We start from the raw sequence: 19740 nt of genomic DNA on the forward strand, positions 1-19740 counted from the left end.
TCCTGGAGTTTTGTAGTTCTATATAATATCTCTTCTATTGCTGCTTGTGATTTTAGTAGTATCTTTATTGGCCCTGTTGTTCTATCTTGGTAAGGTCCCATTCTATGTATTTCCTCTACTTCCTCCTCTACGTTCTGCCTATCTTTGTCGTTTAGATTTTTTAGTAGGTCCTTGACTGATTTCAATTCTTCTTTTTTCCCTCTTGGCCTATATTTTATATTTTTTTCTTTCATTCCAAATATGATTACACTTTTTTTCTGCAATTTTCTTTACTATGTTTTCTTTTTTGTTAAGGACTCCTATCATTTTGTTTGCCATGTTCTCGTCTCTTACTTTTAGTTGTTCCTGGATCACTTCCTGAAAATGATCTTTGTCTTTCTTCTCCTGGACTCTCCATGCCTGTACTTCTTTCTTAATCACATCCTGTACTCTTTTCTCTTCTTTGTTAACTAGATCTTTCAGGTCCTCCTTTTATTTCTCTACTTTAGCGAGCCCTTCCTCCATCTGTTGCTTGTACTTGGTTAGTTCATTTCTCAGTTCCGCGTTCTCAGCCCTTAGCCTAGACTCGTTTTCTTCCACTTTTTTTATCCTTTCTTTCAAGTTCAGAAATTCTTTCTCCTGTTCATCATTCTCTTTACTTCTCATGCTCTCCCTTATCCAGTTGTCAAATTTTTTCTCCAAAAGTTAATACACGCTTATGGAGGGTAGTGGTTGTCTCATCGAATCCTTCAAATCTACTCTCTCCCTCGTCAACATATTCATCCTCTCCTTGTACTCTTTCCCTATTTCCATACTTGCATATAGGTGTAAGTTCTTTCTGACTCATGATGAATTTCAGCGTAAATCCTGGAGACTATTGCCACACAAGACACACAATTGCCCAGGCCTCTGTAAACTCACAACCTTTGGAGATCAGCTGATTGCGGGGAGCATTGTTCCGTGCATCTGTTCTTCACCATTGCGCTCACGTGTGTGTGTGTGTGTATTTACCTAATTGTATTTACCTAATTGTAACATACGAGAAAAGAGCTATGCTCGTACTGTCCCGTCTCCATATCTACTAATGTCCAGCTTTTTCTTAAAATCATGAATATTCCTTGCGTTGACCACTTCCACGTCTAAACTATTCCATGCTTCCACCCTTCTATGAGGGAAGCTATATTTTTTCACATCTCTCCTATAAGTGGCCATTTTAGTTTTTCCCATGCCCTCTCGACATTCTTTCATTCCACATACACAGATCTTCCCTATCCATTTTTCCATGCCAATCATCACTCTGTATATTGCTATCAGGTCTCCCCTTTCTCATCTGTTTTCCAGGGTCGGAAGTTGCATTCTGTTCAGTCTGTCTTCATAAGTCAAATCTCTTAAGTCAGGCACCATTTTTGTTGCAGCCCTCTGTACTTTCTCTAGTTTCCTTATGTGTTTCTTTAAGTTCGAGCCCACTGTATTGTTGCATATTCAAGCCTCGGTCTTATCATTGCAGTAATTATTTTCTTCATCATTTCTTCATCTAAATATATGAACGCCACTCTTATGTTCCTCAATAAGTTCAATACTTCTCCAATTATTTTGTTTATATGTCTCTCTGGCGATAGGTCATTGGTAATTGTCACCCCAAGGTCTTTTTCTTCATGACTTGTTTTTATGTCTTCATTTCCTATCTTGTACATACTCCTGATTCTTCTTTCACTCTTGCCAAACTCTATTTTCTTGCATTTTGTCGTGTTGAACTCCATTTGCCATGTACAGCTCCATTTCCATATTCTGTCCAAGTCTTCCTGGAGTAGTTCGCAATCTTTGTCACATCTCACTTTTCTTAACAATTTTGCATCGTCTCCAAATAGGCTCACATAACTGGACACCCCATCCACCATGTCATTTATGTAGACCGCAAACGTTACTGGTGCCAACACTGATCCCTGTGGAACTCCACTCTCCACCAAGCCCCATTCTGATGGTCTGTCCTTAATTATTGTTCTCATTTCTCTTCCTACCAAAAGTCTTCCATCCATTTTAGTAAACTGCCATGCACTCCTCCTACCATTTCAAGTTTCCAGATCAGTCTCCGTGTGGTACCTTATCAAAGGCCTTTTTTAAATCCAGATATATTCCATCAGCCCAACCATCTCTTTCCTGTATTACATCTATCACCCTCAAATAGTAACATATCAGGTTTGTCGTGCATGAACGCCTTTTCTAAAACCAAATTGACACTCACAAAGTATGTCATTTTCTCCAAGAAGTCTGTCCATCTATTCTTCACCACCCTCTCACACATCTTAGCTACCACACTTGTAAGTGACACTGGTCTATAGTTCAATGGGTCTCTCTTGTTACCTGATTTATAAATTGGGACAATGTTAGCTCTTTTCCAGTCTTGGGGCACTACACCTTCCCTTAATGAGGCATCAATTACTTCACAAACTTTTTCTGCCAGTTGCTCCTGCATTCTCTTAAAATCCATCCTGATACCCCATCAGGTCCCACAGCTTTTCTCACTTCTAAACTCCCCATCATATTCTTGATCTCCTCCACAGTTACTTGAAACTCCTTCATAATCCCTTTCTGTTCCATTACCAGTGGTTTGTCAAAAGCAGTCTCCTTTGTGAATACCTTCCAAAGCATCCATTCATAGCCTCTGCCATTTCCCTGGGATCCTCACTGCATACTCCATTTACTTCTAAACTTTCAATACTTTCTCTAATTTTGATGTTGTTGTTCACATGTCTGTAAAAAAGCCTTGGTTGGTCTTTACATTTATCAATTATATCCTTTTCTTGTTTCTTTCTTTCTTCTCTTCTAATCAACACATATTCATTTCTTGCTCTTTTGTAACTTTCCCACTGCTTAATCCATCTTTTCCTTCTCCACCTCTTCCATGCATCCTCTTTTCTTGTTCTAGCCTTTTCACATCTATCGTTAAACCAGTCCTGCTTTCCAACTTCTCTATGTTGTCTTATTGGTATTGTGTGTGTGTGTGTGTGTGTGTGTGTGTGTGTGTGTGTGTTTACCTAATTGTATTTACCTAATTGTAACATACGGGAAAAGAGCTATGCTCGTGTTGTCCCGTCTCCATATCTATTGATGTCCAGCTTTTTCTTAAAATCATGAATATTCCTTGCGTTGACCACTTCCACGTCTAAACTATTCCATGCTTCCACCCTTCTATGAGGGAAGCTATATTTTTTCACATCTCTCCTATAAGTGGCCATTTTAGTTTTTCCCATGCCCTCTCGACATTCTTTCATTCCACATACACAGATCTTCCCTATCCATTTTTCCATGCCAATCATCACTCTGTATATTGCTATCAGGTCTCCCCTTTCTCTTCTGTTTTCCAGGGTCGGAAGTTGCATTCTTTTCAGTCTGTCTTCATAAGTCAAATCTCTTAAGTCAGGCACCATTTTCGTTGCAGCCCTCTGTACTTTCTCTAGTTTCCTTATGTGTTTCTTTAAGTTCGAGCCCACTGTATTGTTGCATATTCAAGCCTCGGTCTTATCATTGCAGTAATTATTTTCTTCATCATTTCTTCATCTAAATATACGAACGCCACTCTTATGTTCCTCAATAAGTTCAATACTTCTCCAATTATTTTGTTTATATGTCTCTCTGGCGATAGGTCATTGGTAATTGTCACCCCAAGGTCTTTTTCTTCATGACTGGTTTTATGTCTTCATTTCCTATCTTGTACATACTCCTGATTCTTCTTTCACTCTTGCCAAACTCTATTTTCTTGCATTTTGTCGTGTTGAACTCCATTTGCCATGTACAGCTCCATTTCCATATTCTGTCCAAGTCTTCCTGGAGTAGTTCGCAATCTTTGTCACATCTCACTTTTCTTAACAATTTTGCATCGTCTGCAAATAGGCTCACATAACTGGACACCCCATCCACCATGTCATTTATGTAGACTGCGAACATTACTGGTGCCAACACTGATCCCTGTGGAACTCCACTCTCCACCAATCCCCATTCTGATGGTCTGTCCTTAATTATTGTTCTCATTTCTCTTCCTACCAAAAGTCTTCCATCCATTTTAGTAAACTGCCATGCACTCCTCCTACCATTTCAAGTTTCCAGATCAGTCTCCGGTGTGGTACCTTATCAAAGGCCTTTTTTAAATCCAGATATATTCCATCAGCCCAACCATCTCTTTCCTGTATTACATCTATCACCCTCGAATAGTAACATATCAGGTTTGTCGTGCATGAACGCCCTTTTCTAAAACCAAATTGACACTCACAAAGTATGTCATTTTTCTCCAAGAAGTCTGTCCATCTATTCTTCACCACCCTCTCACACATCTTAGCTACCACACTTGTAAGTGACACTGGTCTATAGTTCAATGGGTCTCTCTTGTTACCTGATTTATAGATTGGGACAATGTTAGCTCTTTTCCAGTCTTGGGGCACTACACCTTCCCTTAATGAGGCATCAATTACTTCACAAACTTTTTCTGCCAGTTGCTCCTGCATTCTCTTAAAATCCATCCTGATACCCCATCAGGTCCCACAGCTTTTCTCACTTCTAAACTCCCCATCATGTTCTTGATCTCCTCCACAGTTACTTGAAACTCCTTCATAATCCCTTTCTGTTCCATTACCAGTGGTTTGTCAAAAGCAGTCTCCTTTGTGAATACCTTCCGAAAGCATCCATTCATAGCCTCTGCCATTTCCTGGGATCTTCACTGCATACTCCATTTACTTCTAAACTTTCAATACTTTCTCTATTTTTGATGTTGTTGTTCACATGTCTGTAAAAAGCCTTGGTTGGTCTTTACATTTATCAATTATATCCTTTTCTTGTTTCTTTCTTTCTTCTCTTCTAATCAACACATATTCATTTCTTGCTCTTTTGTAACTTTCCCACTGCTTAATCCGTCTTTTCCTTCTCCACCTCTTCCATGCATCCTCTTTTCTTGTTCTAGCCTTTTCACATCTATCGTTAAACCAGTCCTGCTTTCCAACTTCTCTATGTTGTCTTATTGGTACAAATTTTTCTCACCTTCTTTGTATATTTTTATAAATTCCTTCCACTTTTCATTTGCTCCTTAGCACTCTTGAATTTCATCCAATTTGTCTCTTGAAAGAATTTCTTTAGGTTTCCAAAATCTGTCTTGGCATAATTCCATCTTCCCACTTTATATTCTTCATTTCTTCTAGATTTCTCTTCGTCTATCACCTTGAACTCCAAAACTGCATGATCACTCTTTGCTAAAGGGCACTCCACCCTCATCTCCTCAATGACCATTGGCTCTGTACTAAAGACCAAGTCCAGTCTTGACGATGCTCCCTCTCCTCCAAACCTAGTATCTTCTTTGACCCACTGAGTTAACACATTTTCCATTGCCAGTGTCAATAGTGTATTTCCCCATGTTGTCTCTGATCCTTCCATTGACCAGTCCTCCCAACACACCTCTTTACAATTAAAATCTCCCATCATTATAGTTCGTTCACAGCCACCCAACATTTCTTCCAGACATGTTCCTGTATCACTTATCATTTCTTCATATTCCTGTACTGACCATGCATTTGTCTTAGGTGGTACGTACACCACTATGTAGTGCCTCTTTTTCCTTCATTAGTTTCTGCTCTGATCTTTAGCACTTCTGCCTTTCCCATACCTTCTTTCACTTGATCCACCTTTATATCTTTTTAACCAGCAACATCACTCCTCCTCCCATCTTACCTACTCTATTTCTTTTCCAAACATTATATTTCCTTCTCCAACCATCATCAGGTCTTCTCCTCTCTCAGTTTTGTTTCAGTAAGACCCACAATATCTGGGTTCTTGTCCCTCAAGTAATCGTTGAGTTCTAAAATCCCGATATCACTCCATTTATGTTGGAATACATTACATTCCGCTCATACGTAAGTTTCTTTAGTCCTTTCTTGCTGTACTTTTCTGGGTTATGAACCACTTCCTCAGTCTCATATCCAAGATTCTCCAGAAAAACTCTTTCTTCTCCTCTTCTGTCCTCTCTTCATTTTTTTCAAAGCCTCCTTTCTCAACTCATTTAACATTTCTCTTTCCTTTTCACCGAGATCTCTTCTCAACCAAATCTTCCTTGTTGTTTCCTGCTGGGCTAGCCTCCATGACTTCTCCACCAATTCATCTACATCCTTTTGTGACTTAAGTTTGATTCTTATTGGCCTCATACCTTCTCTTGTGAACTTTCCAATTCTATGGAAGTCCTCTATTTCTTGTACTAGGTCTTTTCCTCCTCCTGCACCACATTAATGATATTATTTATCACCTTTTTATGTTTTTCTCTCTCCATTTTACTCGGTGTCTTATCCTCCTCCACACCAAATATCACCACACATCTCTTTTTGTCTACAGTTTCCCTCACCAATGTCTCATTTGATTTAATAACCTTCACCACTTTCTCAGCAATCTTCTCTTCTATGATCTGTTGATCTATAATTTCAGCAAGGCCCAAAGTTTTCTCCCCAGACTCTTTGATTTCCTTTTCCAGACTTGCAACTTTGTAATTTACCTCCTTTCTTTCCACTTCCTGACTTTTTTCCATTCAGCCTGCTTCTCCATCACTTTTCCTAGAGATTCTCCACATTTTCACAATTCACTTTAATTAGCTTAACTTCCTCTTTCAGTGCTTCATTTTCCTTCTTCATATCGGCACAGTCTTTCTTTACATTGTCATAACTCGTTTCCAGGCCCCGATACTTTTCAAACAGTTTTTCAATTTTACCTTCCAACTCCAGAATTTTCTTCACATAAGCGCTCTTCTCCATTATTCCTTGAAATCCTGTGAAGTCTGATTCATCTTTCGAGTTCACGGCCGCCATGTTGCTCAGATGTAAACAAACCAGCTGATGGCTCAAATGCAGGCTACAGTTTATATTTACCTTCCCTGGACATTATTTTGCTAATCAACAGTTAACATGACTATATGGAGACGGGACAAACATTACCAGCTCCTTTCCCACCTGTGTGTGTGTGTGTGTGTGTGTGTGTGTGTGTGTGTGTGTGTGTGTGTGTGTGTGTGTGTGTGTGTGTGTGTGTGTGTGTTTTCCTCACGTCTGGTGTGAGATATGTAATTCTTAATGGTAAAAATAATTTCCTTACTTACCTGTTTTTCATACAAAAAACTAGCAGTTCCACTGTCTCACTTACTTTCGTCCGCCGAGATTACAAAAATTTCCGCCTGGCGCTACGCCTGCCAGCGTGGTGCCCGGTGCTGCCCCTCAGTTAATTTTCATAAGCAGTGAAACAGACCGGGGGAGGAAGGGAGGGCACCTGTTTTTGTATGAAAACAGGTAAGTGAAGAAATGAATTCTATCATTAAAAATTACATTTCTATCACAGACACCTGTTTTTCATACAAAAAACTAGCAGACTCCAACATTTAAGGAGGTGGGAGTCAACAGGATGTGGCAGGCGTAAAGGGTGAAATAACTGTCCATTGTGGAGATACTAACACGTGGTAGAGGTTGACGTGGAGAAGAGGGTGCTGAAGAATGCAACTAGGTGCATGGGAGCACTCCTTGACCCATGTGTCTCAAGAATTAGAGCCTTAGGTGACCAGTGAGTGTCCTAGGAGCATGCATATGCCTATGACTGGAGAGGGGAGCTGAGGAGAGAGCCACATCCCAGCTACTGACCCTCTACCCCCTGGCTGAAAGTGCCAGGACTGTACAAACAAGCCGCCAAGAAGAGTAACCTTGAGCGGACTTCCAAGGTCTGTGCATGGCCAGGCAAAGGAGTTAGTCAACCACATGTCCAGCAGCGACCACTGGACTCAGGGCGAAGATATCCCCCTCCTGTCTTACTATTTCCCGGAGATAATGGTCAGCGAAGACCGAAGGCGTCCTCCAGCAGGCCGCCCTCAAGATAGTGAGAACAGAGCAGTTCTTCCACATGAGCATAGAGGTAGCAATGCCACGGATGTAGTGGGCACGGACCTTAAGCTCGCGGCAGGAAGAGTCAGGGAAAGAAGCGTGGGCTGATTTGATGGTATCCCGTAGGAAGAAGGAAATTGCTGTTTTGGACATGGGTCTGGAAGGACACTTAACAGCAAGAAAGAGGTTGCAGGGTCTTGTAGGCGAAGCCATCCTGTGCAGGTAGTGACGAAGCACCTGAACGGGACATAGGAGTCTCTCCACATCCTCAGAACCCACGACGGTGGCAAGGCTCTTAATACGAAACTCCCGAGGAGTACTGTGGGCGTCCATATCCGTCTTAGCAATAAATTCAGGAAGATAAGAGACCAGCAGATCCTGTCCCTGCCAGCTCGTCTTGTGAGAGAGTGCTTGGATCTCTCCTATCCTCTGTGCTGTAGCAAGAGCAAGCAGAAAAAGAGACTTTCTAGTCAGGTCTCTGGTAAACGAGAGCCGCAAAGGTTCAAAGGGAGCCTTGGTTAGGAAGCGAAGAACAACATCCAAGTTCCAGGAAGGCCGAAGATTCCTGCTAGGTCTCTGTGGCTGGGAAGAGCAGGCTCTGATAATAAGCCTCAGCACCTGGTCGTTGTTGAGGTCAACCCTCTGATTGCCAGGACGCTGTTAAGCATGGCCTTGTAGCCCTTGATAGCACAGGTGGAAAGATGACAATCCTGATGCAAATAAAGAAGAAAATCTGCAACTTTCTGGACCGTGGGGTTAGAAACAGTATGCCCGTTGTCCTTGCACCATTTCCTGTAGCTCTTCCACTTGTGCTGATAGTTTGAAGAAGTAGAGGGTCTCATCATGTGCCAAGAACTCCGCCACCTTAGAGGAGAAGCCTCTGTATCTCACGTATTGCTTGACAGTCTCCACCCTGTCAGGTGAAGCCCGTGGAGATCGCAGTGGAACTTGTGGGAGTGGGGCTGAGTCAAGAGGTCCCGCCGAAGCGGAAGGCGTCAGGGTGACTCTCATGACGCCTCCAACAGGTCTGGAAACCACTCTCTTTGGGGCCAGAACAGCGCAATCAAGATGAATCTGGTGTTGCAGGAAGCCCGAAGTTTGTTGAGCACCTTCCTGATGAGAGGAAAAGGAGGGAAGGCATACAGGTCTTGGTTGTCTCAATTGTAAAGAAAGGCATCTGTGGCAATTGCTTTGGGACCCCAAAATGGAGAGACAAAGTTCGGGATCCTGTAGCTGAGATGTGTGGCGAAGAGATCGACAGTCGGGTAGCCCCATATCCGCCACAATTGACGGCACACCTCCATGTGTAGTGTCCACTCCGTGGACAGAATCTGATGTCACCTGCTGAGGCAGTCGGCAACTACGTTGTCGGAGCCCCATACAAACTGAGTCAAAATTTCCACCGAATGAGCCTCTGCCCAGTCTAAGATCTCCCGAGCCTCATTGAGGAGAGTGGAGTGGGTACCCCTCTCCTTGCTCAGGTACGCGAGCGCCGTGGTGTTGTTGGAGAAAACAGCAACAACAGAATTCCGCAGCATGTCCACAAAGTGTTGGAGCCCCAGGCGAATCGCCCTGAGTTTCAGGACATTGATATGGAGGGACTTCTCTTGGGTGTCCCACAGACCACTCGCAGAATCCTGAAGGAGAGAAGCCCTCCACCCTTCGTTTGAGGCATCCGTAAAGAGAAAGATGTCTGGAATAGCCAGATGGAGGGATTGACCCTCTGCCAAGTTCTGGTCCTCCAGCCACCACTCCAGGTCCCGACGACTGTTGAGGTCCTAGCGTACAGGAAGGTCATCCACCATCGTCTGCCTGTCCCACTGCAGGTTCAGCTGAATCTGAACAAGGCGCATTCTCCTCCTCGATCCTGGCACTAGATGAATGAGGGAGGATAAGTGCTCGAGAAGTCACAACCAGTCCTTTGCAGGTGGGGACGGACAACTGAAGAAGGAACGAATTGTATTCTGTAGGTTGTGTATCCTCCCCTGCGTCGGGAAAACCCTCAAAGGAGAAGAGCGAATCAGCATCCCGAGGAAGGTCTTCTCCTGCTCTGGAGTCAAGGAGGACTTCTCCCAATTTATGTGAATCCCCAGAACTGAACAGATGCCAATGAGACAAGCGGTGGCTCTTCGAGCCTCGTCTGCAGATGAAGCTAGGACTAACCAATTGTCCAGATACCGGAGGATGCAGAAATTGTAAGTGGCAGCCCTCCCAAGAAAAGCGCAGGAAACGCCGGCTGTCTGGATGGACAGGCACCTGGAGATAGGCGTCCTTCAGATCAAGAGACACCATCCAGTCGTCTTGTCGTATTGCAGACATGACAGTTCTAACCGTCTCCATCTTGAACTTGGTGGTGACGATGTACTTGTTTAGGATGGAGAGGTCAATGATGGGTCGGAAACCTCCTGAGGCCTTTGGAACGACAAACATGTGGCTGTAAAAACCCGGAGTAGGGGGTGCTTCCTCTATGGCACCCTTGGCCTTTAGTTGCTGGATCTCCAACCGAAGTGTTTGTCTCTTTGAGTGATCCTGGGGCATAGCCTTTGGGTTCCTTGAAGTGGGTTGTGAGTGGCAGGGGCGCAGAGAAGGGAATCCTGTAGCCTTCCCTTAGAACGTCGAGGATCCACGTCTCTGCCCCTATCTTGAGCCACTCCTCCCACCTGCGGGCTGGACAGCCCGCAATTGCCCCCTGGGGATGAAGGGCGTCACTTCCGAAGGGGCTTGCCCTTCTGTCCCCCTCCTTACACAGTAGTGGTATTAAATGGGGCAATGTCTGAGTGGAAGGAGTGGTTAGTGGGGTACCACAAGGATCAGTGCTAGGACCTCTTCTTTTCTTGATGTACATAAACGATTTAGATATAGGAATTAGTAGCAAAGTATCAAAGTTTGCAGATGATACTAAGATAGCATGTGCAGTACAGGGTGAAAAGGACAATTACAGAATACAACGAGACCTGGACAGGCTGATAGCATGGGCAGACAGGTGGCAGATGGAGTTTAATTCTAAAAAGTGTCAGGTTATGCACAGCTGGAAGAGAGGGGTCAGTAGCGGGGGGGGGCACAGAACCACGCAAATCTCCTATCTGAGAAGCAACATGAGAGCTGACACAAGCAAGCACCTCCTCCTGCCAAGACTTCAAAAACAAAGAGAGGTCAATAGTAACAGGAGGCTTAGTGCCCTGTTGGGAAGCTGAATCCCCAGCTGTTAGCTCATTCTGGGACAAAACACTACCGTCCTGAAACGAAATCTCCGAGCCGCCATGAACGTCAAACAAAACAGAGGCAGCTGGTGAAACCCTTGTCCCGTGAATAGAAGGAGGTGCTTTAACAGACTGCAATGTGCCTACGTCACAGGAAACTTTACAGAAGGGGGCAACAGAACTATATGAATGTTTTGCCTTGGCGCATCTCCTGCGCCTCAAACCACACTGGTACTTATACGCGGCAAGGACTTTATCACTGCTCCAAGTAGAACACTCATCACACCTCTTACCTGGGTTGCAGATATCCCTGCAATTAACACAAACAGAATGAGGGTCATGGAGGAAATTGCTCAAGACTGGTGCAGTCTGGTCTCGTGCAAACCTTTCTAGAGGGCTTAGACAATGACTGAGAGCCGGAAGAACCAGGCGTGGAGGCAGCCCCATCCATCAGCAAACTACTCTCCCGAGCAGCAGCAGGCTGCTCTGGATGAGCATGCTGCCCATTAAAGTCCTCCGCCATGAAAAGACGAAGAAACCAGCAGAGAAAGCACTTGAAAAGTTCAAGAAGTGAAACAGGGATGGAAGCGCAGTGCATGTGAACACGATGCACGCCGAAAATTAACTGAGGGGCAGTGCAGCCGATCCCATCGGCAGCACCGGGCACCGCGCTGCCAGGCGTAGCGCCAGGCAGAAATTTTTGTAATCTCGGTGGACGAAAGTAAGTGAGACAGTGGAACTGCTAGTTATTTGTATGAAAAACAGGTGTCTGTGATAGAAATCAGAATAAAGGGTGGAGAAGAATGGAGAGCAAAGGGTCTTCTTGTGCAATAGGCCAAAATTTAGAAGCTTGTGAGGATGAAGAAAATTATGAAATATATCACCTGAACATTGAGATTGTGCAGTGAGCCACGGTCGACTCTCACCACACGGCCCACATCCCCTTCATACACTTCTTCATAAGTTCGGCAGCAGCGTACCATCATCCCTGGTGCAATGTGATCCCTCACATACATGGCATATTCATCATTACTGGTAAACTCCAGTCGTTTTCGGTAGACTTCCACAACTGGAGACTGCTGGAAGTTGAGAAACAAAATTATGTAGAATATAGTCTGGAATTTTTATTAAATTCAAATGAAGAAAGATGCTAAAATACACATAACTGCTTAGCACATAACTGTACCCCAACTCACCACATGTAATGCCCTTTATTCAAATGAATAATGATAAATCATTTTAGTTGAAATTCTAATGAAAGAATCTTTATAGATGGCACTTTCTTGTATAAAATTAAAGGCTGTGGAAAGTAATGGAAAAAAAATATATTGGCAACATAATTATGGATTTACAATCAATAAAGAGACTGGAACACCTTAACAAGACAAAGATTTTCTAGAAAACAATGTAAAAGAAAAGATGACGTGAATACATGAGATGAATGACTAGCAACTCAAAGAACAACTTTCCTATAAGTATCAGTGACACACTTGGAATAATCAAGAGGCTGAGATAACATCAATAAAAATATTATATAAATTTTGCATTAGGTTGAATGAATATACACTAAAAGCTACAAGAATATTGGTTTTCCTTGAATTTCCTGTTACAACTAGGTAAATACACACCTCCAACAAAGGGGGTTCATCAGTAAACTCATCAGTAAGGGAGTCTGCATCAGAATCAAGCACATCTGGTGCTGAGTCAGAATCAGAAAAGGCAAGATCGCTGTGTTCGATGAGCCACACCACCAAAGATTCAGGACTTGGTGACACCTCACTACCCTGTCCTCCTTTAATACAAAGATAGACAAGTTAGTATTTTCTTTCTTTTTACGATAAAAGGCTAATAATATCCCAAAATACCATTATTGCAAAAATGTGAATACTAAAGATAGAATGGAGCAATGCAGTTGGTCCTTATTAATATACAGTCATCATCAAGGGTAAAAAAAAAAAAAAAAAAAAAAGTATTCTATTATCACAGAATACTTCCCTTCTCTATAAAGTTTCTTCTGACACTTCTTGATGCCATATTGTTACATGAATTTTTATGGATTTTTTAATGTTTATACTATCTGATAAGCTACCCTACATAGCATAATACTGCTCCCAAAGTTCTGGTGAATTCATTAATAAGGAACATTACAAAACAGTAATTGCAGTTGATTTAGAGAGAGAGAAAAAAAAAACCATTCTGATACCTCTGCTATGACTCTTTCATTACTTCATGGTCTGTGTTCTGATATTACATCCAAGCACTTTTGACTAAATATAAAAATATGACTATTACCAATAAAAAGAAAGAACATTACCAAGTGCTTTAATAGCATGTTCTACACTCTTTCTTGAGAATCCCATCTCCATCAGCTGGCGAACTAAAGGTGCAGGGGAGGTAGTTCGAGTACGTTTGCCCCTGGGAGCCTGTACAGGGCGGGATGGCCGTGACTGAGTGGTCTGGGCTTTGTTCAGAAATCCAACTGAGGTAGGACCCCCAAGTGAGTGATCACTCTGGGGGCTGGACACATCATCATTGGAGCAAGGAGTATTTGGTGATGGGTGAGATATTTCTTCTGTCAAATTTTCACATAGAGCCAAGGCTGCAGTCTGTGGGTTTGATTTGAGAAAGCATTTTTGTCTTAGTATCTAGTTTCATACATGGACATTTAATAATTTTATAAATTAGGATCATACAGAATGAAGAATATCCATAATTTCAGTAAATACAAAAAAGTCCAGATAGCCCCAAAAAATTATGATTCATACATAATACTATAGAGTAATTACTCACCTCTAGCTGCTCTCTAGTGTAGGAAGCCTTAACAGGTGAGGGTGGAGTTGAGGCAATAATCAATTTCTGAATTAATAATATCTGAAAAGAAACATAATGGATTGTTAAGACTGAGGAGAAACGATTTATAACATTTATTGTCAGAGACATATAAGCAATATTTCCTATATGTCAAAACTAAGTAAATACATCTAAGCACAGACACATACACACATGGCAGTACAAGGATGCCAGAAATATTAGAGTAAGGAGAGAAGAAAGAAACTTTGAGAAAGATGTGGTGAATAAAAGCAAAGATGAACCCAAACTTTTCTAGAAGTTTATGAATGGCAAAACAAAGAACAAGGTAACAGTTAAAAAAATAATTAAAGAAGGAAGAACATACCAAACTGAGAAGGAAATGTTTGAAATAATGAATGAGAGCTTCAAAAAAGTGTTCACTGCAGAAGATTTCATAGAACCTAACAGGACATTGCATTGCCAAGGATTACAGGAGATCGCAGTGCACAAAGAGGATATTGGAAGATTATTGGATAAATTGGACATCAGAAAAGCAAAGGGGCCAGATGGTGTATCAGGCTGGGTGTTAAAAGAATGTAAAGAGCAACTACAGGATCCAATTTGGGAAATAATTACAAGTTCAATAGATGAAGGGAAAGTTCCGCTAGAATGGAAGAGAGCCAACGTAATTCCAATATTTAAAGGAGGAAAGGCAACTGAACTACATACCAGTGTCACTTACAAGTGTCTTGGGGAAGTTGTGTGAAATAGTTATCAAAGAAAAATGAGTTAAATTTCTAGAAGAAGAGCAAATCATATCAAACAGACAATTTGGGTTCAGGACAGGGTGGTCATGTGTATCAAACTTATTAAGCTTATTATTATTAATTATTATTATTATTAAGTTATTGCAGGACTTGAAAACAGAGATGGATAGAGTATACCTGGATATTAAAAAAGCTTTTGATAAAGTCTCTCATGGAAGACTACTTTGGAGACTAGAGAACATGGGAGGACTGCAAGAAATTTTGCTCAAATGGACATGAGATTATTTGAAGGATAGGGAAAAAGAGAACTGTTATCAGAGATACATACTCAACTTGGGGTAAAGTAACTAGCAGTGTTAGCCCCCATTATGTTTCAGATTTATGTAAACGACATTCACGTTGGGATAAACAGTTATATAAATTTATTTGCTGATGATGCAAAGCTGCTAAGTTATCAAAACTAGAGAGGACTGTCTCTTGTTGCAGGAAGATATAAACAAGATATATGAGTGGAGCAAGAAGTGGAAATTGGAGTTTAATGCCAAGAAATGTCACATAATGAAACTAGGAAAGAGTAAGAGAAGACCAGTATGGAACTATTTGATGGGAGAGGAACAAATAATGAAGACTAAAGAGGAAAAAAAACTGGGAGTGATCATACAGGAAAAATCTGAGCCCCAAAAACCACATAAGCAAGATATATGGACCATCATATAAAATGTTGACTAATATAAAAGTGGCATTTCATTACATGGATAAAGATATGATGAAAAAAATCATCACAAGCATGATATGTCCAAGGCTGGAATATTCAGCAGTGGTATGGTCTCCAAGCTCTAAAGAAAATGTAAGAAAATTGGAAAAGATACTGAAAATAGCTACAAAGATGGTGCCAGAATTAAAGGACCTCACATATGAAGAACGACTGAAGGAAATGGGACTGCCAACCTTACAAGAAAGAAGAGAACATAGGGACCTAAGAACAATGTATAAGATAGTAAATGATATTGAAAAGACAGACAAAGAAGACCTGGTGTTGTTGACAGATGATGGAAGGACAAGAGGACATGAAAAGATCAGGATGAGGCAGTGTATGAAGGATATTGGAAAATACAGTTTTCCACAGAACGGTGGAAAAATGGAATGCATTGAATAATGAAGTTGTTACAGCACATAATGTGCATAACTTTAAGGAAAAATTGGATAAATGGAGATATGGAGACAGGACACTATGAGCCCCACTTGAACCCTGTACATTACCACTAGGTAAATACACACAGGTATATCAGGCTAGGTACTAAAAGAATGTAAAGAGCAACTGTTGGATCCAATTTGGGAAATAATTACAAGTTCATTAAATGAAGGGAAAGTTCCACTAGAATGGAAGAAAGCCAACGTAATACCGATATTTAACCCTTAAAAACCGGGGAGCTGACTAACTTTCCATCTGCTACAACGGGAAAAAATCAGTTGACATACACCAGCACATTGCTCGATGGGAGTACATGAGGTTTATAAACGTTGCTGTGAGGGTTGGTCTCTGTCTCCCAGATCACTATCAGAATCACTACTGGAGTCTTCACTTTCTTCTATCTCAATAAAAAAATTACTGTCTTCATTTTCATCACTATCCTCAATGTCACTACCGAGTAACACTGACATATCATCACTCGGAATACCATTTCCTCCCTCCGGGTCACGGGGGTTGCGAGATGTCACCTCGAAATGGGAAAAGATGACCTACCGTGTAGTAATATGTCTCAAGGCTTGAAGAGGCGAGCAAAAAAAGTTGCCAGATACCACCACTTGCCCCAGGACCAATAGTGAGGGGGAGAGATTCAAACGTTTAGCATGGAAAAATCATGATTGCCTTAACGATCCCTGCCTCTCCGCACGTGATGCTACAATCATCCCAAAATGATCACCATACGTTAAGAGTTAAAGGAGGAAAGGCAACTGAGCCATTAAATTACAGACGGGTGTTATGGGGAAGTTGTGTGAAATAGTATTAAAGAAAATGGGTTAAACAACTGGAAGAAGAACAAGTTATACCGAACAGATAATTTGGGTTTAGGATAGGGCGGTCATGTGTGTTGAACTTTTTTTTTTTCTATGTAAGAGAGAGGGCCAGACAATGGCAAAAAAATATTATAAAAAAGAAAGGCCCACTTGGATGCTGGTTCTCTAGGAGATAGAAAAGCATTAACCAAAATTAGGGAGCAAATTAAGTTTCTACTCAAGAGTAATAGAAGGACTGTAAAGCAGAGATGGATGGGTGGACACCGTATACCTGGATATTAAAAAAGGCTTTTGAAAAATTCCCTCATGGAAGACTACTTTGGAAACTAGAGAACATAGGAGGACTGCGAGGAACTTTGTTAGAATGGACAAGGAATTATTTGAAAGACAGGGAGATGAGAACTGTGATCAGAAATACATACTCATCTTGGGATAAAGTAACAAGTGGAGTGCCACATGGCTCAGTGTTAGCCCCCATTATGTTCCAGATTTATGTAAATGACATTCACAATGGTGTAAACAGTTATATTAATTTCTTTGCTGATGATGCAAACCTGCTAAGAGTAATAAAAACCTGGGAGGACAGTCTGCTTTTACAGGAAGATATAAACAAAATCTATGAGTGGAGTAAGAAGTGGAAATTAGAGTTCAATGCCAAGAAATGTCACATAATGGAGCTAGGAAAGAACAAATGAAAACCGGTATGGAACTATCTGATGGGAGAGGAACAATAATGAAGACTAAAGAGATAAAAGATCTGGAAGTGATTATACAGGAAAATCTGAACCACGAAAAATAAATAAGCAAGATATTTGGACTATCATATAGAATGTTGACTAATATCAGTGTGGCATTTCATTTATGGACAAAGATATGATGAAAAAAAATTATCACGGGCATGATACACCCTAAGCTGGAAAATGCAGCAGTAGTGTGGTCACCGAGCTCTAAAAAAGATATAAGATTAGAATGAATCCAGAAGATAGCTACAAAGATGGTACTAGAAGTAAAGGGCCAAACATATGAAGAAAGGTTGAAGGAAATGGGACTGCCAACCTTATAAGATAGAAGAGAATGAGGATACTAATAACAATGTATAAAATAGTAAATGGCATTAAAAAAATAGACAGAAGCAGCTAGAAGGACAAGAAGACATGTAAATAAGATTAGGATGGGGCAGTGTGTGAAGTTTTCCACATAGTGCATTCTGGAAAAGTGGAATGCACTGAGTGATGAAATTGTTAAAGCACATAATGTGCATAACTTTAAAGAAAAATTGGATAAATGGAGACATGGAGACAGGACACTATGAGCCCTGCTTGAACCCTGTACAATACAAATAAGTAAATACACATGCAAAGAGAAACATGAGAAAATATTGCTTAATAGAAAAATATATTTTACATGAAATAAATATAAACTTAATTTTAGCAGAATGCACACATACTGAAAGATACTTAATATAGTCCTGTTAAAAACAATTAGATGTATTAGATGTATTCTCTCTCTCTCTCTCTCTTTCTCTCTATCCACTGACCTCAGAGCCCTGACTGGTATCATCAGCTGTAGTCTCTAGATTGCTGGTAGAGGTGGAAATGTCTGCTGTGTGCTGGAGCAACACCAGCCTCAAGAGGGACTGATGACTTAGTAGAGCACGGCACGCATTCATCACAAGCATTCGCAGCTGTGTGACAACAATTCACTAGATAATAACTTTCAATAGAAAAATATATGATTAATTAACAAATTACAGGTTACACAACAAAGTTAAAACTAAGAGAAAATTATGGAACACATCACCTTGATATTCAATTTGTATGTTTATCATCTGAAGCTGTAGTACATAAAATCCTTTGATTATAGAACACCAGTTCAAAATACCAATAACTCTCCATAATCTATCTTTCCAGAGATTTTAAAGGTATTTTATCAACAACTCTACTATATACTGAGGAATAGACAGCTGCATCGGCTGTCTTATTGGGTCTCTGCACATGAACTTAACTGAGACCTGGAGATTCATTGCTACGAGTCCTACACTACATCACAGGTGACAAAAATAAAAAAAATTCCACAAACTATACAAACAACTCAGAAACAAATCTTGCTCATGTAATGCTGTGTTAGCAGAACATAGTTACATTTACTATAAAGTTGTGAGGAGAATCGGTGGCAAATTGGGTGGCTTGCCACTACTTCCTCCCTCCCCCATCTCCCACCTTCTTTCCTAATCTAAACAGCACTGACAGTATTATCACCACCTCTCATCTGCTGGTGAGTAATATCTTGTCAAATGGAAGGAGAGCAGGTGCAAATTAGACTTGAATCTGATAATAAGTAACAAATGTCTTCTCCCCTAAAGTATTCCCATACTTAAAATGCTATAAATGATTATAAAAGTTAAAGATGGAGTCATAAGATACAAATAAAATGTAGCATCAGATACCAGTTTGTTTCTTTCTCTATTTCTAATGTCAATGACAGAGGCAAAAGGGAGTGACCACATATTCTTTTTATGTAAGTATGTATATACATGAACCTTTTTTTTTCTAAGTATGAAGGAAAAACTAACCAAGGGCAAAAAAAAATAATAAAACAAAAAGGCCCATTGAGATGTCAGTTACAGAACAAGGTCAAGAGAATTAGCCAAAAGAATGGGATAAATGTCTTGAAACCTCCCTCTTAAATGAGTTCAGTTCATAGGTAGATGGAAATACAGAAGCAGGCAGGGAATTCAAGAGTTTACCATAGAAAAGGATGAATGACTGAAAGTACTGGTTAACTCTTGCATTAGTGAGATGGACAAAATAAGGATAAGAGAAAGAAGAAAGTATTCTGCAGTGAGGTTGTGGGAGGAGGGGAGGCATGCAGCTAGCAAGATCAGAAGAGCAATTGACATGACAACAGAAGTACAAGATAGCAAAAAACACAATAATGTGACAGTGGGAAAGAGGCTGAAGACAGTCAGTGAGATGAGAGTAATTGATAAGCAAAAGACATTTAATTTCACACTATCTAGCTTCTGGCTAGTACAGTGGTAAAGTGCTGCCCTGACATTGCTAAGGTCATCAGACTAAGTCTTGCTCAAGTTCATAAATT

General features: G+C 40.9%; 1 protein-coding gene across 4 annotated transcripts in view; it reads right to left on the minus strand.

Moving 5' to 3' along the window:
* LOC123516504 (E3 ubiquitin-protein ligase HERC2-like) overlaps nt 1–19740 on the minus strand; it is a 456561-nt gene that overhangs the window by 155645 nt on the left and 281176 nt on the right. For 3 of the 4 annotated variants that reach the window (XM_045275907.1, XM_045275904.1, XM_045275906.1), the window contains 5 exons: nt 18179–18325; nt 13856–13936; nt 13380–13671; nt 12694–12857; nt 11950–12144 (listed from right to left, as the gene is read on the minus strand). In XM_045275907.1, coding sequence (XP_045131842.1) covers nt 11950–12144; nt 12694–12857; nt 13380–13671; nt 13856–13936; nt 18179–18325 — 879 coding nt within the window. The remainder of the gene's footprint in view (nt 1–11949; nt 12145–12693; nt 12858–13379; nt 13672–13855; nt 13937–18178; nt 18326–19740) is intronic. The other variant, XM_045275905.1, reaches the window with a different exon arrangement.

The sequence above is a fragment of the Portunus trituberculatus genome, chromosome 41 (genome assembly GCF_017591435.1).
Source record: "Portunus trituberculatus isolate SZX2019 chromosome 41, ASM1759143v1, whole genome shotgun sequence".
NCBI classification, from domain to species: domain Eukaryota; kingdom Metazoa; phylum Arthropoda; class Malacostraca; order Decapoda; family Portunidae; genus Portunus; species Portunus trituberculatus.